Source organism: Erinaceus europaeus, chromosome 12, assembly GCF_950295315.1.
Source record: "Erinaceus europaeus chromosome 12, mEriEur2.1, whole genome shotgun sequence".
NCBI lineage: Eukaryota > Metazoa > Chordata > Mammalia > Eulipotyphla > Erinaceidae > Erinaceus > Erinaceus europaeus.
In genome coordinates, this window is record NC_080173.1 from 587030 (window position 1) to 608455 (window position 21426).

Consider the following 21426-nt stretch of genomic DNA (forward strand, 5'->3'; position numbering starts at 1 on the left):
ACACAAGGGCTTCTGGTCCTTCTTCTGGGCCTTTTCCTGGTTTCTTGCAGGGATAGGGGTATAGCAGGTATAGGAATGCAGGGGGCACATGGGGTGTAGAGGGGGCAGGGGGTACAGGGAGTGTAGGGGTGCAGAGGGTACGGTGGGTTCGGGGGTGCAGGGGGCACATGGGGTATAGGGGTGCTGGGGGTACAGTGGGTATACGGTTGCAGAGGTACAGGGGTTGTAGAGGGGGCATGGGATACAGGGGTTATAGATGGGGCATGGGGTACAGGGGTTGTAGAGGGGGCATGGGGTATGGGGGTTGTAGAGGGGGCATTGGATACAGGGAGTGTAGAGGGGCAAGTGGTACAGGGGGTATAGAGGGGGCATGGGGTACAGGGGTTGTATAGGCGGCATTGGATACAGGGAGTGTAGAGGGGCAAGTGGTACAGTGGGTATAGGGGTTAGGGCGTATAGGGAGTGTAGAGGTGGCGGGGGTTGTAGAGGGGTCTGGGGTACAGGGAGTATAGAGAGTGTGGGGGTACAGGGGATATAGAGGTGGAATGGGATTCAGGGGGTGTAGAGGGGGGCAGGGGTACATGGGATGCAGAGGGGGCAGGGAGTGCAGGGGGTATAGAGGGGCAGGTGATGCAGGGGGTATAGAGAGGGCAGGGCGTGCATGGGGTGTAGAGGTGGCAGGGGATGCAGGGGCTGTAGAGGGGCAGGGAGTTCAGGGTGTATATAGGGGCCAGGGGATGCAGGGGTGTAGATGGGGCAAGGAGTGCAGGGGGTATAGAGGGGGCAGGGGATGCAGGGGATGTAGAGGGGGCAGGGGGTGCAGGGGGTATAGAGTGGACAGGGGATGCAGGGGGTGTAGAGGGGGCAGGGGGTGCAGGGGGTGTAGAGGTGTTAGGGGTACAGGGGGTGTAGAGGTGGTAGGGGTACAGGGGATGTAGAGGTGGCATGGGATTCAGGGGATGTAGAGGCGGCAGGGAGTGCAGGGGGTATAGAGGGGGCAGGGGATGCAGGGTGTGTAGAAGAGGCATGGGGTGCAGGGGGTATAGAGGTGGCAGGGGTACAGGGGATGTAGAGGTGGCATGAGATTCAGGGGATGTAGAGGTGGCAGGGAGTGCAGGGGGTATAGAGGGGGCAGGGGATGCAGGGTGTGTAGAAGGGGCAGGGGGTGCAGGGGGTATAGAGGGTGCCTGGGGTACAGGGGGTGTAGAGGGGACAAGGGTGCTGGTAGTGTAGAGGGGCAGGTAGTGCAGGGGGTGTTTGGGCACAGGGTCCTTAGGGTTACGGGGTTGTCAGGGTTCCCGGGGTAGTTGTGATGTCAGGGTGCAGGGTGTACAGGGCATATAGGTGGTCAGGGGTACTTGTGGTATAGGGGTACACGGGGTGCTGTGGTTTGGGATGCTGGGGGAGGGTGCTGCTCTCCTTGAGCTGACCACCACTATGGGTTACATAGCTTCTTTTGATTGATGAATATTCTAGCTTATTCCTTATGTCTTATCATTTATCATTTTATTAAATCCACCTTTTTGTTGGATGATTTACACTTGAATGGCAGCTGATCTCCTTAGTGAGTCTGCTCTTTTTTATCTTCTCACAGAAGGTGACAAAGTACGAGTTAAACAACTTGCAGATGTAGTAAAAGATATGTGTGATACCTCTAGGCTAGACGGTGAGTTTTGGATTATTTGTGATTGTTAAATTTGCCTTTAAAATAAATGTAAATTAGAATAATTGAAACATTTTATATAAAATTACCACGTTAAAATCTTATTGAGAAAGGTTAGGAAGGCTAGGAGAGTTAGTCTACTATTTACCCGAATGAATAGTTGTGAATTTTATGGATAGCACTGAATTTCTGTAGGCCCTGGTGCTGGCTGTCAAGTCTGTACTGAGTCCAATTCTAAAGGACTGTGAGGTGATTTTTAAAATACAGCCCAATCATGAGCTATTAGGGACAGATGTTAGATGGAGGGTCGAAACTGACAAAAAGCATCCTTTACTGTCAGTCCTGAGGCAACAAAAGGAGCAGCTGTCTACTGATAAGAAAGTGTCTTTAAAAAAAAAACTATAAAAAGGAAACACTGACAAAAACCATAGGATAAGAGGGGTACAACTCCATACAATTCCCACTATCAGAACTTCGCATCCATCCTCTACCCTGATAGCTTCCCTGTTCTTTATTCCTCTGGGAATATGGACCCAGGGTCGTTGTGGGATGCAGAAGGTGGGAGGTCTGGCTTCTGTAATTGCTTTTATCTAGACCTCCAAAGACTGTCGCAGACCTGGTGTCTGAACACAAAACCATGAGTCCTAGTCTTCATCTAGGGCCTGAGCCAGGCCCTGATTTTAGTACCTGCCCCAAACCAGGACTATGAACTGGCCTTTCAATAACAGAACTTGCAAGCAAGTCTGAATTCACCCCTGCTGTCAAGTTTTTACCGGCAGAGGAGAGGCATTGCAGAAAGACATGGTGGTAGCAGCAGGAGCCGGTGACAGCACAGCATGGCATGATGACACATGTAGTGACTATTAAGTGTGGCCAACAGAAATGGCACAGCAAAAAGGATTGAGGAGACATTAAGACACAAAAGGAAAGTCCCAGCATATGTGATTCCAGGACAAGAGGGGTGCAGGTGCTCCAAAGAGAAAAGGGAAAAAATTGTGCAGAAAGTAGCTTTAAAAAGAACTGAAGTATGTGGGTAAGCAAGGGATTCTCACTGCACATTTTTGTGCCAGAAATCAGGCTTATGTGCTGGGCCTCACAACTGCTCTGCTTTTAGTTATAAAATGCACTATCTCCAGAGAATATTCAGAATACTTAAAAAGAAGGGAAAAAAAGAACTTAAATATGACCATAATTGAAGTTATTATTCTTGTAATCATCTTACTCAAGTTTATTTATATTCAACAACATAAGTTAGAATTGATCACAACATATTTGACTTTTTAATAGGCTACACATATTTAATATCCTTACTAGTAAACAGGTAGATAAAGCACCTTTGAGATATTAGTTTAGATAATGACATAGTCCTTGATACATTTTTGGTATACTAAATAACACTACTTTACAATCCCCCTCTCTGAAGCCAGAGATTGGAACCCAAAAGTCAGCTTTACATCAATCTATTTAACTAAGGGGACAAACATTCTAAAGTGATAAAAACTACAAACAAAACCCAGTTGAATTTAGTACATCAGACATAGATGAAAATATAAACAGAAAGGAAGTCTACCTTCCATTTACTTAAGTACAGTGAAATTGAATTAAACACACACCCACAAGGAGCTATTTTAATTTAAACTACAAGGTTCCAGTCTTCCACCACATTAGAATGATTTATAAAAAGTGGGTCTCAGTAGGTAAGGTTCATATCAGTGTCAGGTCAGCAGCAACTCAGGAAAACCTGAAGCAGAGAGCACGGGAGGTTCAAAGTATAGAGCAGGTGTGAGAGAAGGACAGGGAAAGGCCTGTGAACCAACTGTACAGGGCCACCAGGTGCCACAGCAGAGAGGGAAAGGCAAAATGCAGGATGAAACATGGATTGGATGTGGTCTGTTGAAGCAGGACCAAGGAGGTTGGAGGGAGAGCACGGGGTCTGGGGACTCACTGCATGGTGATGGGGGAAGACCCAGGCTGGTGGTATGATCTGTAAACTGACACTGAATTGTTGCTAAAAATCAGTTGCTGGTTTTGGGATTTTCACTTAAATTGGGCTAGAATTTTCTTCACCTATGTATTATCTGGCACCTGGAGAAAGGAGAGACTGGCTGAGACTGGCAGCATGACATGAGGGTTTTCTTGGGTGTCCTCACTACCCTGCTACTTCCATGCCCTGTTTAAGACGCTAGGGGTGGCAGGGCATGCTGGGGGGGGGGATGGCAAAGATCTGGGATTTTTCTTTATTTTTTCCTTTCCTTTTAAACTTTTGTTTTAATTAATTAATATTATTGTTATTATTATCAGTGCACTGCTCAGTTCTGGCTTACAATGGTGTGGGGGATTGAACCTGGGACTTTGGAAACTCAAGCATGAAAGTCTTTTTGCATAATCATTATGCTATTCCAATTCCCCTCTCAAATTTTTCTTAAACTACCCTAGAAACATTTTTAATGCAAGTTTTTCTTTTATTATTATTATTTTAAATTTTATTAGTGATTTAATATTGATTTACAAAATTACATGTCAACAGGGGTATAAATCCACTCCATTTCCACTGCATTTATTTATTTATTTATTTTATTTTATTATTCTTATTTTAGGTGTTTTTTTTAAATTTATTTTTTATTTAAGAAAGAATAAATTAACAAAACCATAGGGTAGGAGGGGTACAACTCTACACAATTCCTACCACCCAATCTCCATATCCCATCCCCTCCCCTGATAGCTTTCCCATTCTCTATCCCTCTGGGAGCATGGACCCAGGGTCGTTGTAGGTTGCAGAGGGTGGAAGGTCTGGCTTCTGTAATTGCTTCCCCGCTGAACATGGGCATTGACTGGTCAGTCCATACTCCCAGTCTGCCTCTCTCTTTCCCTAGTAGGGTGGGTCTCTGGGGAAGCTGAGCTCCAGGACACATTGGTGGGGTCTTCAGTCCAGGGAAGCCTGGCCGGCATCCTGATGGCATCTGGAACCTGGTGGCTGAAAAGAGAGTTAACATACAAAGCCAAACAAATTGTTGAGCAATCATGAACCCAAAGGTTGGAATAGTGGAGAGGAAGTGTTAGGGGGGGTACTCACTGCAAACTCTAGTGTACTTCTGCTTTCAGGTATATATTTTGCACTAGTTTATGGATACATGCGAACATATGCTCTCTCTCACAGAACCTGGTCTATATCTAGGTTTTGGGACTTTGTTAGAAAGTGAACCACCTGGGATGGAATTAGAGAATACTATGAAAGGAAAGGTCTCACCCGAGTAATGAAGCTGAAGGGTTGTCATTCCACACCTGAAGTCTCTGGACACAGTCTGAGCTGAAGCATGTTGAGGTGGCAATCGTTGCGTTGATTAGGTTGCGATTGGCTGATGCAATATTATTTGTTATGGATGGGAGAGGCATGCAGGAAAGTGGGCCCTATCCTAAGCTTCCAGGACTGGGGGAAATATAGGCTCTATAGTGGAGATGTGAGGTTCCTGCTGTCTTAGGAATCAAAAAGACAATAGATAGTTAATGTTATCATCACATTATTTGGTAATTGGGTTAACTTTGAAAAGTCCTTTTGTAAGGGTTTGCTGTATAGTACCCAGTATCTTGTATGTAGCTGTGCCATTGGTTGCTTCTGATCTACTTGGTCTAGGCTTTTGAGAGAGTCCGCATATCAAATACACAGCCTATATATTAAAAAGACTCAGTCTGTGTTTTAAAAACTTCGAGACATACAATTAATTTTCCCCCTCTCATATTAATTAACTAGTGATTTATATGACTACATTTTACTAGGTCCACTCCATTTCTGAATCTTCAGTCTCTCCACTGCAAGCCACCACAGTTCCCCTAAAGTTGTAGACATGGGCCAACCATCATCTATATAACTATCTGCCTACATTTATACATAATTCTCTCCTTTTTCTTCCTGATGCAATCCTCTCTTTGCCTCCAAGCCACTCACAACAACATTCCTACCTCCATATATCCCTCTCCTTTTCCTCCTCTCTCTGTGTGCTGAGGGAGCTCGAGTTCAGAGCTTCTTATCTTCTTCCTCCTGTCACTTCTCCCCTGCTTGGAGTCCGGACCAAAGCTGTTTTGGGGGTGCAGAAGGTGGGAGGTCTGGCTTCTGTAACTGCTTCTCTGCTGGATATAGACATGGGCAGGTGGATCCATCTCCCCAGCCTGTTTCTATCTTTCTCTGTTGGGGTGGGACTCTGGAGAGGGAGGTTCCAGGACACACTGGTGAGGTTGTCTGCCCAGAGAAGTCAGGTTGGCATCATGGTAGCATCTGCAACTTGTTATCTGGAAGGTGGCAGGACATAAATGAGACAAAATGGTTAATGAACAGGAACCAAAAAGTGGGACTAGAAAAGCTAGAAAGTCAATTTTAGGCATGTTTGTGGGGGCACACAATTATGGTAGTTTTGCTGGAGTTTGATAGCTAGCCTGAAGTTGGATAAGAATATTGTCTGAGAAAATGGTGTCAGAGTAGAGAAAAGGGCTAGAAAGTTGGATTAGGGTAGAGAGTAGCTCTCATTCTTGAAAAAAATTCTGTGGGCTGAGCAGTGCTCCGGTAAAAAAAATAATAATAAGTAAAGTTTAGTAAACATAGGAGCTGAACTGTAAATCACTTGGATCTCCAAAGAGGGACAAAAAAAACCAAAACAAAACCAAAACAAAAAAACCTCTCAACAAATGAGTAGTTCTAAGAGACTACTGATGTTACTTGGTCAGTTACGAGTTACATTTACTTAACAGTACTTTACTAGTGTAAAAGTCAAATAAAAATAAATTCGTGTGGGGCCAGGAGATAGTTAAAAAAAATTCTGTGGATAAAATGAACTACTCCATCTACCTGACCCAGGGCATGTACATATATATTTAGCATCAGAGCCTGTGTAACCTCTGAGTTCCTATTGTTCTGAGCTCACAGGACCAGTCTTCTGGTCACAGGGCAGGATGATCCAGTCTCCCTCTGGAGACTGGGGATATCCCTACTGTTGCTGCTTTATGGTGAGGGCAAGATCCTGAGAGGACCCACAAGAGGACTTATGATGCCATTCCTGATGGAAGTGATCAGTGATAGTTGAGAGAGGGAATCATTAGAGCTCCAGGCCCATTGTATTTGTCTGGGAATCCAAGGATTTCTTGACTCGGGCCCCCGATGATGAGCTGGTGTGATATTGACCAAAAATGCTATTCGTAAGTGGGTAATATCTTGCCCTTATTCAACTTTTGTAGTCCTCTCTTTATCTGATGACTTTAGAATTTCTCCCAGTTGTTTGAGCATTTGTTGAACCCAATCAGAATTAGGCTTTTGGGATCTGTCTTCTTTGGGCCTTTCTGCTAAGCTGTTCAGCTAATCTGGTCTAAGTCTAATTGATGAGAGAATTTGTGATGCCTTCTTTAGGCATTTCAGCTATTATTGAGTACTTTAACTTTGAGTTATATGATTGCCCCTTTAAGGCAAGTTTTTGTATAATTTCTTTCTGAAGATTTTTCTGTATCCTTAACAATAATGTGATTCATTTTTCTATGTCCTGTGACAAAATAACTAATCTATATGATTGTAATGGAAAACTCCAGCTGTATATATTATCTTGGTTGTACCCGTTTTATGCTAGTCCCAGAGAAACATGATAAACCAAGAAACTCTTCATACTGTGCTGCCAGGCATTAGATTTCTAGATGTCTGGTTTCTTTGCTTAGACTTCTGTCCCTCAGTTCAGTACATACTCACAAAACATAGACCACTGCAGTTTAAAGTCTCTAGTCATATATACTTTTTTTTTTTTTAAAGTAAGAGCATAGCTTAGATACCAAATAACTTTACTTCTTTTCCAGAATTACAGAAAGTTGTCTCAGCAGTTGATTTGCTTGAAGACAACATGGTATCTGAGAAGAACTTGGAACATTTTCTAAGAAATATTGGAGTTAAATCACCTGAAAAAGAGGTAGAGAAAATTCTTCAGTCAGATTTTGTTTCAGGTAAACATTTTAACTATTTTTATCATCAGTTTTATGTCTCATTTTTATTTGGATACATATGAAGAAAGTGTACAAGCTCTTTGTTCAAATAAATGGAATGCCTTTGTGAAGCAAATATCTATCAGTATTTGCTTACTATAGCAATCATCATTGAAATGGGAGTTTTCAACCTCTTAATTTCCTCTTCTGCAGTTAGGAGAATACTTTTAACAAGCAGAAAAATGTGAGGTGTGGGCATGTTGGAATCACCTCAGGTATATCTTGATTTAAAGACTGAAGAATAGCAACTCTTGTACTATGAGTAGAAACTCTAACATTGCCACTTTTGGCAAAATAAGTTATCGAATCTTTTAAGTTTCTTGGTATTTTATTGATATTATTAGAGTAGTATATCTACAATCATGGAAGATTACTGCAGGGCATAATGGATAACAGTGAGCCTAAAGCATATTATCTGTCTTCATTTGTTTAAACGAGAACTTTATCTTATTAAACAGTATTTTATTTATTTTAGTGAGAGCAAGAGAGAGAGAGACTGAGACTCCAAAGCACTGCTCAGCTCTGGCTTATGGTGGTGCTGAGTATTGAACCTGGGATCTCAGAGCCCCAGGCATGAAAGTCTTTTGTATAGCTATTATGCTATCTCCCCAGCCCTGCCTATTTTTCTTTTTAACTAGAGCACTAATTAGCTTTGACTTATAGTGCAGGGATTGAACCTGGAACTTCTGATTTCTCAGGCATGAAAGTTTGTTGCATTACAGTTAATGTCATCTCCTTGACCACCCAAAGTAGCTTATAATGTGTTAAATAAATAACTACAAGTTGTAAGTTGATTTTAATACTGTGTGTGTGTGTGTGTGTGTGTGTGTGTGTGTGTGTGTGTGTGTGTGTGTGTGTAACTGCAGTCTCTCATGTGCCGTTTTACAGACCCAGGCCACTTTTTCATTCAGTCAGATAGAGAGGCAGAGAGGAGAGGTACCATAGCACTAGAGCTTCTTTCATTGCTATAACACCTTTCTTGAGATGCCAGTACTCAGGGCTGAGTTGCAATGCAGATGCTCTACCTGTGAGTGCTCTCCTGGGTTTGCCTTTAAATATAACCTTGTTTCAGAGCTACATATTAGAAAAGATTTACTTATTTCCATAATGAGTAAGAGAGACTGAGAGAATCTAGACTGCTATTCTGGCATCTGAAGTGTTAGTGATTAAACCTGAGGCTTCTTACATTCAAGTCCTACATTCTACTGCTAAATCATCTCCCTGTGTGCCCAGAAGTTCTTGTATGTTAAGTCTTTGTCTTTTCCTTTCAGAAGATGGTATGGTGAATGTTAAAGATTGTATGAAGGTTTTGAGGGACACCCAGAAAAATTCCAATTTTATTGGTAAGAGGTTTATGGTAAAATATTAAGGAGTGATTCAAGGTTCATCTAGTCAAATATGTCTCACATAAACCTTTGTAGTATCTCTTGAGTCATATAAACTAGCTTATTTCTATTGATTTCATGTTCATTTATAATACTATAATCTTTGGAGTATATTTTTATATCTCCGTGTGTGTTGGACTTTCAACACTCACCAAAGTTCTAATGTAATCTTCTCCAAAAGTCTTCAGTATCTATTAACTCCACACCCCCTTCCTCATTTTCTCTGAGAACAATATATTTTCATCTAGCCTAAGAATTAATTTACTTATGTGTTTTGCAAGTTAATTTGCTTGATTATTTTACAAATGACTGAGACAATCTGGTAATTATTCACTTTCTTATTTATTTCACTTAGCACAGTCACCTAAAGTTCCATCTATTTTTATCTCAAAAGGCACAATTGCATATTTTTCAGTGGCAGTATATTTAATTGAACATATATCCCACAGCTTTTTATTTTTTTTATTGGTGATTTAATACTGGCTTACAAAATCACAAGATGACAGGTACAACTCCACACCATTCCCACCACCAGAGTTTTGAATCCCCACTCCTTCCACTATAAGCTATAGTAGTTCTCCTAAGGTTGCAGATATGGTTAACTATTATCTCTACAACTACCTCTCTATATTTGTATATACTTGCCCCCCCCCCCCTTTAAGGCTCCATCTTCTCTTCCTTTCCAAGTCACACATACACCTATTACTACATCCAAATGTCCCTCCCTTTTTCCTCTTCTCTCTATGGGTCCTGATGGAGTTGGAGTTCAGAGCCCTTTGGTCATCTTCCTCTAACATTTCTTCCCTACTGGGAGTATGAATCAGAATTATTTTGGGGGCACAGAAGGTGAGAGTTCTGGCTTCTGCAATTACTTCTCTGCAGGACATGGGCACTGACAGGTGGGTCTATACCCCCAGCCTGTTTCTGTCTTTTCTTAGTGGGGCAGGGCTCTGGGGAGGTGAGATTCCAGGACACATTAGTGAGGTCATCTGCCCAGGGAAGTCAGGATGGTACCATGGTAGTGTCTGCAACTTCGTAGCTGAAAGGTGACAAGATATAAAGCAGGACAAAATGATTAATGAACAGGTACCAAAAAGTAGGAACAGAACAGGTGTGAATAGGGATGGAGAGAAGCTAGGAAGTCCATTTTAGGCATGTTCCTAGGGGCCCGCGACTATATCATAATTTTTGCTTGAGTTTGATAGCTAGGATGTAGGTGGATAAAAATATTGTATGGGTATTTGATTGATTTTGCTGAAACAGTCAATGGGAGTGATTTCTGGATGTCTTCTTCTTCAGATTTAGTGTTTGCATAAAGAAATGCCACTGATTTTTGTACATTGATTTTGTAGCCTGATACCTTGCTATATTACTAGGGAAAGAGAGAGGCAGACTGGGAGTATGGACCGACCAGTCAACGCCCATGTTCAGCGGGGAAGCAATTACAGAAGCCAGACCTTCTACCTTTTGCAACCCTCAATGACCCTGGGTCCATGCTCCCAGAGGGCTAGAGAATGGGAAAGCTATCATGGGAGGGGGTGGGCTATGGAGACTGGGTTGTGGGAATTGTGTGGAGTTGTACCCCTCCTACCATATGTTTTTGTTCATTAATCCTTTCTTAAATAAAAAATTAAAAAAATATATTGTATGGGATATGGAGATCTGGTGGTGGGAATTGTGTGGAGTTGTACCCCTCTTATCCTATGGTTTTGTCCATGTTTCCTTTTTTTTTTGTTTTTTATAAATAAGCAATTGAAAAAATACTGTCTGAGAAGTAGGTGTCAGAGTAGAGAGAAGGGCTAGAAAGTTGCATTACGGCAGAGAGTAGCTCCCATTCTTGAACAAATTCTGTGGATAAAATGAGCTGTTTAGCTCCAGCCATCTGACCCAGGGCCAATATAGCACCAGAGCCTGTGCAACCTCTGAGTCCCTGCTGGTCTGAGCTTGGAGCTCATGGTCACAGCTGGGAATGTTGCAGGTTTTACTCATTTCAGGACCAGTCTTCCTCGAGTGGCAGGGCAGGGTGATCCAGCCTCCCTTTGAGACTGGGAAAGTCCCTACCATTGCTGCTTTATGGTGTGGGAAAAATATTGGGAAAGCCTTCCAGAGAGCTTATGTTGAAGTTCCTGATGGAAGTGACCAGTAGTGGTGGACAGAAGGATCCATTATAGCTTCTTTATCCAGTCAACTGTCAGTACAAATCAAGCTTTATTTAGCGTATTGGCTATTGTGAATAGTACTGCTCTGAACATAGGTGTACATATATCTGTTTAAATTAGTGCTTTAAAGTTCTCCAGATAAATTTCTCAGCATAGTATTACACTCATTTTTAAAAAAATTTTTAAAATATTTTTTTTTGGGGAAATGATTTACAAGACATTGTCACATGGGTATAACTTCTTTTAAAATCTTTTTATTGGGAGTCGGGTGGTAGTGCAGCGGGTTAAGCGCATGTGGCGCAAAGTGCAAGGACCAGTATAAGGATCCCAGTTCAAGCCCCCAGCTCCTGGTTCAAGCCCCCGGCTCCCCACCTGCAGGGGAGTCGCTTCACAGGTGGTGAAGCAGGTCTGCAGGTGTCTGTCTTTCTCTCCTCCTCTCTGTCTTCCCCTCCTCTCTCCATTTCTCTCTGTCCTAACAACGACATCAGTAACAACAATAATAGTAACTACAACAACAATGAAAAAACAAGGACAACAAAGGGGAAAATAAATAAATATAAGAAAAAATATTTTTTATTATTTTAAAAGTATCTTTATTGGATATAACTAGCCAGAAATTGAGAGGGGAGGGGGTGGGAGAGAAGTGAGAGAGACAGAGACACCCTCAACACTGCTTCACCTCTCACAAAGCTTTCCCCTTGCATGTGGGGACCAGGAACTCGAACCAGATTGTTTTGCGTTGCAACATGTGCACCTAACTAGTTGCAAGACCACCCAGCCCCTAAATAGTTTTCTAATATTTATTTATTTACTTTTTGATTTAATAGGACAGAGAAACTGAGAAGGAAGAGGAGATAGAGAGGGAGAGAGAGAGACACCTAACGCACTGTTTCATTGCTTATGAAACTTTCTCCCCTGCACATGGGGACTAGGAGCTTGAAACCAGATCCTTGTGTGCGCTCAACCAGAGGTGCCAACATGTGGGTCCCATGTGTAGAACCTCTTGTCTCTTGAGATAGGTTTCAACACTCATACTCTCCATAACTTTAGCATACTTCTCTGCTGTAGGATATTGAAACTCCTTCCAAACCCAATTCTTAGATCAGTATTATATGATCGTCAGGTTTTTTTTTTTTTTTTTTTTACTTGTTGAGCTGTTTATTTATTGAACACCTCTATGTGAGAACTGGTTTTTAAAATTTTTTAAAAATTTTATTTTATTTATAAAAAGACAACACTGACAAAACCATAGGATAAAAGGGGTACAACTCCACACTTCCCACCACCAAAACTCCCAGACCACATCTTTCTTTCTTTTTATTTATTTATTTATTTACTTATTTATTTATTTATTTAATTTAAGAAAGGATAAATTAACAAAAACATAGGGTAATTTATTTAAGAAAGGATAAATTTATTTAAGAAAGGATAAATTAACAAAATTAATAAAACCATAGGGTAATTTAATTTTTTATTTATAAAAAGCAAACATTGACTAAACCATAGGATAAGAGGGGTACAACTTCACACAATTGCCACCACCACAACTCCGTATCCCATCCCCTCCCCTGATAGCTTTTCTGTTCTTTATCCCTCTGGGAGCATGGACCCAGGGTCATTGTGGGGAGCAGCAGAAGGTGGAAGGTCTGGCTTCTGTAACTGCTTCCCTGCTGAACATGGGCGTTGACAGGTCAATCCATACTCCCAGCCTGCCTCTCTCTTTCCCTGGTGGGGCAAATATTCTTATTTTTTAAAGAATTTTTCATACCATTTCCCATAGAGGCTGTCCCAGTTAATGTTCCATTCATAGTATATCAGAGTCCCCTTATCTCCACACTCATATCAGTTCCTGTTTCCAGTCTCTTTGCTGTTGGTATTCTCATTGTTGTGAGGCCATATGTCATTGTGGTTTTGATTTTCATTTTTCACAGTAACAAGTGATGACTAGATTTTTTCATTTGGCGATCTCTATGTCTTCTTTGGATCAGTGTTCGTTCTGATAATCTGCCACCATTTTTATTGGTTTAAGTCGCCCTACTCTTTTCTCAGATACTGCAAACTTTTCATTATAGTGCTGCTCTATAGTTCTGTCCACAGTTTTTGATGGATATGCAGGCTATTTTCATTTTTCATACTAATAGAAACACTTTTGTGAGGAATTTTTCTACAAAAAAGACTAATGATAAGGGACTATGAACACTATAGAAATGGAGAATGGGATGCTCTGCTTGTATAAATGACATAGATGACCAGTGATGATCATTTTGGATAGTGGCAATCTAGACAGGTCAATTAGCTTTCTTATTTTGTTTCAAAGGATTAGATCCAGGAGCTGAATTACACACTGTATGTATTTCTTTGTTTTTCTAGCACTGAATGAAGTCATTGATACATTGGACAACATGAAAAAAAACAGTCAGTTTGATAAGAGTAAATATATAGATGTATTTGCAAACACTGGTGGAATTAATTTCACTGATGATTCTTTTCAAGGAAAACTGGATGATTACTTACAGGGTAAGCTAAACATATAAATAGTGACTTTTAATAAAAGTCTATTTAAATTTCTTTTAAAATTTTTATCCAAGGTTTTCAAATAATTTTACCAAATACTAATTGATAGTGAACTTTAATATTTAAGTCCTAAACAACATTGAAACTTACTGGAACACTGCTTACTATAATCAGATTTGGGAGTATACTTTATGCTGTATATTTGAAGATATATAGTCAACACATTATGAAATTACTGGGTTATTCCCCTGAGATTATAAAATTGGTCTCAAAATATTTACATATGTTATTGTTTGACTTTGGAATAATGCTTCTTAAGGATGAATTTTATTTGAAGTTGAGTTCCCTTTTCTCTTAGGTATCTTAGAGAGATCTTAATAATTTTGTAGGGTTTCTTTTAGGTAAGACCCCTATTAGAAGTACAAGTTACTGTTGAATAATTAAAATGTTTTTTTCAACACTTTATGTAAGTAGTAAATTGCTATTTGTTCTGTTTAGAAAGAATTTATTTAATCCTTCTATACTTTCTTTTCCCCCTTTATTGGGGAATTAATGTTTCACATTCAACAGTAAATACAACAGTTTTTATTTTATTTTTGTTTTACATGCTATAACATGGTTTATTTTTTTTTTAATTTCTTTATTGGGGAATTAATGTTTTACATTTGACAGTAAATACAACAGTTTTTATATGCATAACATTTCTCAGTTTTCCACATAACAATACAGCTCCTACTAGGTCCTCTGCCATCCTTTTCCAGGACCTGTACTCTCCCCCCTCGACCCACCCCAGAGTCTCTGACTTTGGTGCAACACACCAACTCCAGTCCAGGTTCTGCTGAGTGTTTTCTCTTCTCATCTTGTTTCTCAACTTCTGCCTGTGAGTGAGATCATCCCATCTTCATCCTTCTGTTTCTGACTTGTCTCACTTAACATTTCTTCAGGCTCCATCCAGACCCATCTATACTTTCATCTCATATATACCTTAGGTTTCACCTAGATTTGGAAAGTCCTTATCTGCCTTTAAATTCGCACACCCCAGAAAATTAAATTTAATTCTCATGAACAACAAGCAAGGGCCAAAGACAGTTTTGCTTGTCAAAAATGCAGTCCATATTCTATTGCTGAGATCTGGTGAGTAGATGCAAGATGCTGCTAAATTTTCTACAACATACAGGATAGTAATCTATTTACCTAGCCACACATTTTACTTGAAATGAGATTAAGAACCCCCCACCACACACAAACACCTTTTTTGTTCCACCAGGATTATTTCTGGGGCACAGTGCCTACTCAACTCCACCATTACTGCCAACCGTTTACTTTTATAGAGGGTGGAGCCAGAGAGAGAGGTGTGGGAGAGAGAATAGAGAGGAATGACACATGTAGCAGTGCTTGCTCTCTGATTCCCGAAGCTTCCCTCTTGTAAGTGGGGTGGGGACTGAGGGCATGAACATGGGTGCTCATGCATGGTGACTCATGTGCTGCTGGATGTGCCACCACCTAGCCCTGAGATCGAGAGAGCTGCTCACAGTGATCTTAGTTTCCCAAAGCACAATTTGAAAGTACTTTTTGAATAGGCTAGTTGTTTGTTCCTTTTTCTTAGAACAAATTATAATAATAAGGTAAATGCAATTTGCCTTTATTCTTATAGTTGTCTGTTTCATTATAATAGTTGGACTAGTTGTGTACTATTCTTTTTAAAAATTTTTAATCATATCATTAGTTTTACTTTTGCCACAAGGGCTATTGCTGGGAGCCTGGTACCTGTATATTTCCACCACTTCTGGTAGCCAGTGTTTTGTTTCTTTCTTCTGACAAAGACACCTACAGCACACTCCACTACTCATGAATCTTCCCTGCTGCAGGTAGGGGTGAGGGACTGGAACCCAGGCACTTGCACATGATAACTTATGTGTGCTATTGGGTGGCTTCACTGACCCCTGTTGACTGTTCCTCTAAACTTTTTTTTTTAATTGTAATTTAATTTATCTATGTAAGTAAGTGAGCAGAATTTTTTTTGTCTGTTCCTCAAACAGACAGACATCTATCTGTACCAGTTTGAATTTCTGTAAAACGTGTGGAAGAAATTCAACTTTTCATACGGAAAATAATCCATCATTAGATAAATAATGCATAGGTAGACAAACAGAGTTGGAGAAGAAGAATTCAGATAAACTGTACATTTTATTAAACAGGCAGGCCTGCAGATTAACTTGCCATATTAGAGAGAAAGGAGACATCTGATGCATTAGAAATGCTGCTCCAATGAAAGAGTTGGTGGAGGATGACAGCTTTATAAGAGTCATAGGAGAGCATGAGGAAAGAATAATATTCTGGAATCCCGGGAAAGACTTCTTATGAGAGGAGAATTGTCATCAATTATGGTGAAATAGTTAATCTGTCCATTGGTTTTCTTTAGATTGGGTAAAATCAGAATGCCATTCGTTATGGTATAACCTCTCTCTCTCTCTCTCTCTCTCTCTCTCTCTGTAGATTTAAGGAAAGAGGCTTTGTCTCCAAATCTGAAATTACCAACGGCAGATGGTAAGAACTGTATATAAGAGAAAATATTCCCTATGAATGAATTGTATTTTAGAGTCACTTCCAAGTGCTAATGAAGGTACCACTTCAGTCAGAGTGAACATTTTCAGCTAGAAAGAGAGAAAGCCAGAGACAGAGAGATAGGTGGGGGAGATAACCACCACACCTAAGCTGCTTCAGTGCAGTGGGGCACTGGGCTAGAGCCTGGGGCATGTGCATTGCAAAGCAAGTTCACCATCCGAGTGAGTGATTTTTGCTGGCCCTTCATGAATTTTTTTCAAATGTCACTTGAAATAAGTGGTTTTACAGTTAAAAAATAGAAAATATTTTGTTTTCTTCCCAAAGATTTTGGTCCAAGTAAATATTTGGGAGTTTTCCTATGGTGAACTATGAACAAATTATGTTTTAAATTATATTGTCTTTAATTATCCTTGTAGATATAAGAGAAGTTATTAATATCTTGTCACAAGTTGATAATGACAAGATTAATATACCTAACTTGAAGCATGTCATTGAAAGTTTGAATGTTAACTTAACTGAAGAGGATTTAAATGAAGCCCTTCAACATTGTGATATCAATGGTGAGCATCTTTTTCATTTACAGTTCTTTTAATTCCAGTCACATTAGGAACTTGGGCTGATACAAATTAGGGCCAAAACAGTCTGATAATTTAAATATTTTCTGCTTATTTCTACCTCTCAAACTCACCTAAATACTATATATGTATATTTATATAATTATCATTAACAACTTAAAGCACTGGTGAGTGCAATTTTTTAATTATGCAATGAAACAAAAACATGATATCATTAGTTTCTTCTTCTGAGATCTACCTTTGTCTTTGCTGTGAATGCATTGTTGCATTCTGTATGTGTGGTTATATAACTTCACAGTCAACATTGTCACCAAGTGTAAAGAAACTGGGGAGCAAGTCCTGGAATGGTTTTCACTTTATAGTTTCAGGCAAGTACACACTTCTTATTGTAATATTTATTTACTTATTGGATAATGAAGGAGAAAGGGGGGAGAGAGTAAAAGACATGTGCAGCAGTGTTTCACCGCTCACAAAGCTCCCTCCCTCCACCTTGCACCGGTCAAGACTGGGGGCATGAATCTGGGTCCTTGTGCATTGTAGCATATGTTTTCAACCGAGAGCCCCAGTGCTTGGCCTCACAAGTAAATATTTTCTCCTAATAGAAAAATTCAAGAGAAAGAGAGAAAACTTACAAAGGATTCCATTGTCAGCCACAGTACTTAACATCTTTGCATTTTTTTCCAGTGTTATTTGCAAAGTACGATATCAGACTTATTTCCAACTGTCTCATTGGAACAAAGAGCCAGATACATCCCTCAGACCTGTAATCTTTTGTTTTTTAATTGACAGAAAAGACAATAGCACAGCTCCATTTTTTGGAAGGGAGGGGTGGTCATCTCAGTGGCCTCACCACTCCAGGTTGATTTTTTTCAGAAAAAACACAACAAACCAGACACACCTGGCTGAGTGCACATGCTATAATGCTTGTGGACCTGGGTTCAAACCCCAGGTCCCCACCAGCAGGAGAAAAGCTCCACGAGTGGTGAAGCAGGGCTATGTGTGTCTGTCTGTTTTCCTCTCCCTCTCCACCTGCCTCTCAATTTCTGGCTACCCTTACCCAATAAATAAACCAAAACAGACACAGAGAAGGATGCCACAGCACTGGAGCTTCTCTCAGTGTGGTGGGGGCCTGGCTCGAATCTAGATCGTGTCCATGAAAAAGCAAGGGCATGATCCAAGTGAGCTCTTTACTGGCTCATGGCTCCATCATTTTTATGCAGTGCTAGGGGTTGAACCCAGGGCCTGATTTGTACAAAAAATGTGCTTTATTGCTGAAACACTATCCTGACCCCTAGTTTTTTTTTTTTAAACCACTGCATTGAGATATGATTGACCTGTAAAAAGCCATATCCAGACGTTAGTTTTAAATAATGGGAGTGGATGGAAAATGTGTTATTGAAAGCAATTTTACATATGGAATTACTATGACCCTATAATGGAATGAAGTTTAGGTTCTTTTGGTATCTTTGCCATTTGACCACACCTTCACTTGGGCTCTGCGATACACTTCTGCCGCCTTTAGACTTTTGGCACGGGCCCCATGGCGATACTTCTCTAAACTGTGGAAGTCTCTCTCTAGTCCTAGGCTTACAACTTCTGCCATGAGAAAAATGCCTGTATTTTTCAGTGATTTTATTATATGTGGTGGGTAGAATGTCTATAAGATACTCAAACATTTACTATTTAATATGGCAGAGAATTGTGACTTCCAGCACTTGAAATGTGACCAATTCAGGTGAGATTGTTGTAAACATAAAATACATACAGAATTTTGAAGACATAGTGTGAAAAAAGAAAATATAAAATGTCTAAAAGCTTTCATGCTTATTACATATGAATTGATAATATTTTAGATGATTTGATTAAATAAAATATGTTGCAAACTATTTTTAATAGTTTGAAACATATATTGAAGGAGAATCAAATTTGAGATAATGACTGAAAGTCAGAATCTTTATTTCATATGCCATTTCAGTATTGTTTTTTTTTTTTTGAGGTGAATGTGATATCTACTGCACTATGGAAACAAATATCAGATTTTTAATGTTAATATGTTTGATTTTGCCTTTCCAGATAAACAAGAGGTGGATTTCAAAGATTTCTTAAATGTAATTAAAAAAAATTCACATTTCAAAGAGTCCATAAGTAAGTGAATGCTTTTAGTTCAAAGAGAGCTGACTCTAAAAATAAAGATAATGAAATGATGTTTAAAAACCTTAATACGGATTTCAGGTTTTTAACTTATTGTCTCTGTAGTTTCAAAAAGGATTACAACTTGTATATTATAATATAATTACCATAATGTTAAAAAGTGAGGAAAATGTATCAAGTTTATATTAAGGGGAAAGAAATAATAAAAGGCTCAAGAACTTAGCTCATTTAATAGAAGGTGGGAGGTCTGGCTTCTGTAATTGCTTTCCCGCTGAACATGGGTGTTGACAGGTGGATCCATACTCCCAGCCTGTCTCTCTCTTTCCCTCGTGGGGCAGGGCTCTGGGGAAGTGGAGCTCCAGGACACATTGGTGGGGTCGTCTGCCCAGGGAAGTCAGGTTGGCATCATACTAGCATCTGGAACCTGGTGGCTGATAAAGAGTTAACATATAAAGCCATACAAATTGTTGATTCATCATGAACGTAAAGGCTGGAATATTTCAGATGAAGATTTGGGGTCTTGGTTTTGGAAATAGCTAGCAGGTCTATTTTAGTTATATTCCAAAGGGCCCATGACTTTATTAGTTTTTCCTTGAGCCTGACATCTGATATGCAGTTGGACCCAAGTTATTGTCTGGGGGGATGATGTCATGGCTGGAAAAAAGGGCTAGAAAGCTGGATCAGGGAAGAGGGTAGCTCCCAAATATGGGAAAAGTGCATAAATGTTGTTGACTGTAAACCCCATCGATTTGATCTGGGGACCATTTTCAGCATAGGATCCTATGTAACCTCTACATCCCTGTAGGTCCAAACTCGCATTCTGTGGTCATGAGTAGCAACATTTCGAGTAGCACCAATTTCAATTTTCAACCCATCTTCTTCAGGTGGTAGATAGAGTATGTTATCCAACTCCACTTCGGAGAATGGAACATTCCCTACCATTGTTGATCCACATTGAGGGCAAGATCCTATGGGGCCCCCCAAAGGGTTGCATTATGTTGTTCCTGATGGAGATGACCAGTGACAATGGAGAGAGGGATCTATTGGAGGTTTCTACCTCATTTATTCTGTTCTCTCTCCCCTCTGTTGTTTTCTGTAGCTCAGCTATTTTGTTACCCTGTTCTGATACTGTATTTGCTTGTCCAGCTAGTTGTGCTTTCTGCTCAGCTTTTCCAGCTTTCAGCCCTTGAATTACCTTGAGATAGTGATTTCTTTCAAAGACTCATTTGTTGTTTCTGCATTTCTGATGGCAATTCTTTGAAACTCTTCCCTCACTCCTGTGACTAATTCCTCAATTAGCGATTAGATATTGATCTCATCCTTCTGTGCTTTTACCTATGGGGAGCTTTTAGCTGGACTTTTGTCCTGGTTCATTTCTCCAATGTTTCTCCTTGGTTTAACCAAGGAGAAACATTGTTATGGAGAAACATTGTTAAGGAGAAACTGTGTTATGAGGTCCTTCTGTTAGTACTTTTCAGCCCACTGATCACTCTTGTTTGGATTGATTTGTGTCTAAGTAAGGTACTTAAAGAATTGACAGTTGTGGAGATTAACAGTTATTTCAATGTTATCTTATTCCCTGAGTTGAAGCACAGTGGTTGTTAAAGCTCCTTTTGTTATTTTTCTTCCCTGTAGGGTATGGTAGCCTGAAAGCCTTTTACCTGTAAGTAGGTTTTTAGCTTAATCACTCATTTTGGTGACTTGGTGGGTTCTCAAAGTAGCCCCAGTCTCATCTTGTTGCAGATTCATGTGATTTAAATTAATTAATTAATTAATTAATTAATTTTATTTATTCCCTTTTGTTGCCCTTGTTGTTTTATTGTTGTAGTTATTATTGTTGTTGTTGATGTCACTTTTGGATAGGACAGAGAGAAATGGAGAGAGGAGGGGAAGACAGAGAGGGGGAGAGAAAGACAGACACCTGCAGACCTGCTTCACCACTTGTGAAGTGACTCCCCTGCAGGTGGGAAGCTGGGGCTTGAACTGGGATCCGTATGCCGGTCCTTGCGCTTTGTGCCACCTGCGCTTACCCCGCTGTGCTACTGCCCGACTCCCAGATGATCTTTGCTGTTCCTTGTTGTTTAGAGAAGCTTCTCATCTGGGCAGAGCTGGAGGTCTGGGCAGAGTGTGGTCTCTGGATGCTCTGGTGATTTGGTGGGTTCCCAGGTACTCCTAGTCCTGTCTTGTTGTGGTCCCAGGGGGTTTCCTTTGATATTCCTAGTTGACTGGGGAGAAGCACATGTATTTTTATTGATATATAATTCATATATCACAAAAATTATTCCACTAATGTATACATTTCAGCATTTAGTAAGTGCTCAATAATTATTGGTTATTTTAGTATATAATTAAAATAATAAAATAGTTTTATGTAAAAATGCATTGCATGATCTAAGTCATGTAAT

At 40.2% G+C, this 21426-nt stretch overlaps 1 protein-coding gene across 1 annotated transcript in view; it reads left to right on the top strand.

Annotated features, from left to right (window-relative positions):
* EFCAB13 (EF-hand calcium binding domain 13) overlaps positions 1-21426 on the top strand; it is a 224760-nt gene that overhangs the window by 47608 nt on the left and 155726 nt on the right. The window contains exons 14-20 of the mRNA XM_060202483.1: positions 1595-1666; positions 7490-7633; positions 8944-9015; positions 13587-13733; positions 16227-16277; positions 16712-16855; positions 18944-19015. Coding sequence (XP_060058466.1) covers positions 1595-1666; positions 7490-7633; positions 8944-9015; positions 13587-13733; positions 16227-16277; positions 16712-16855; positions 18944-19015 — 702 coding nt within the window. The remainder of the gene's footprint in view (positions 1-1594; positions 1667-7489; positions 7634-8943; positions 9016-13586; positions 13734-16226; positions 16278-16711; positions 16856-18943; positions 19016-21426) is intronic.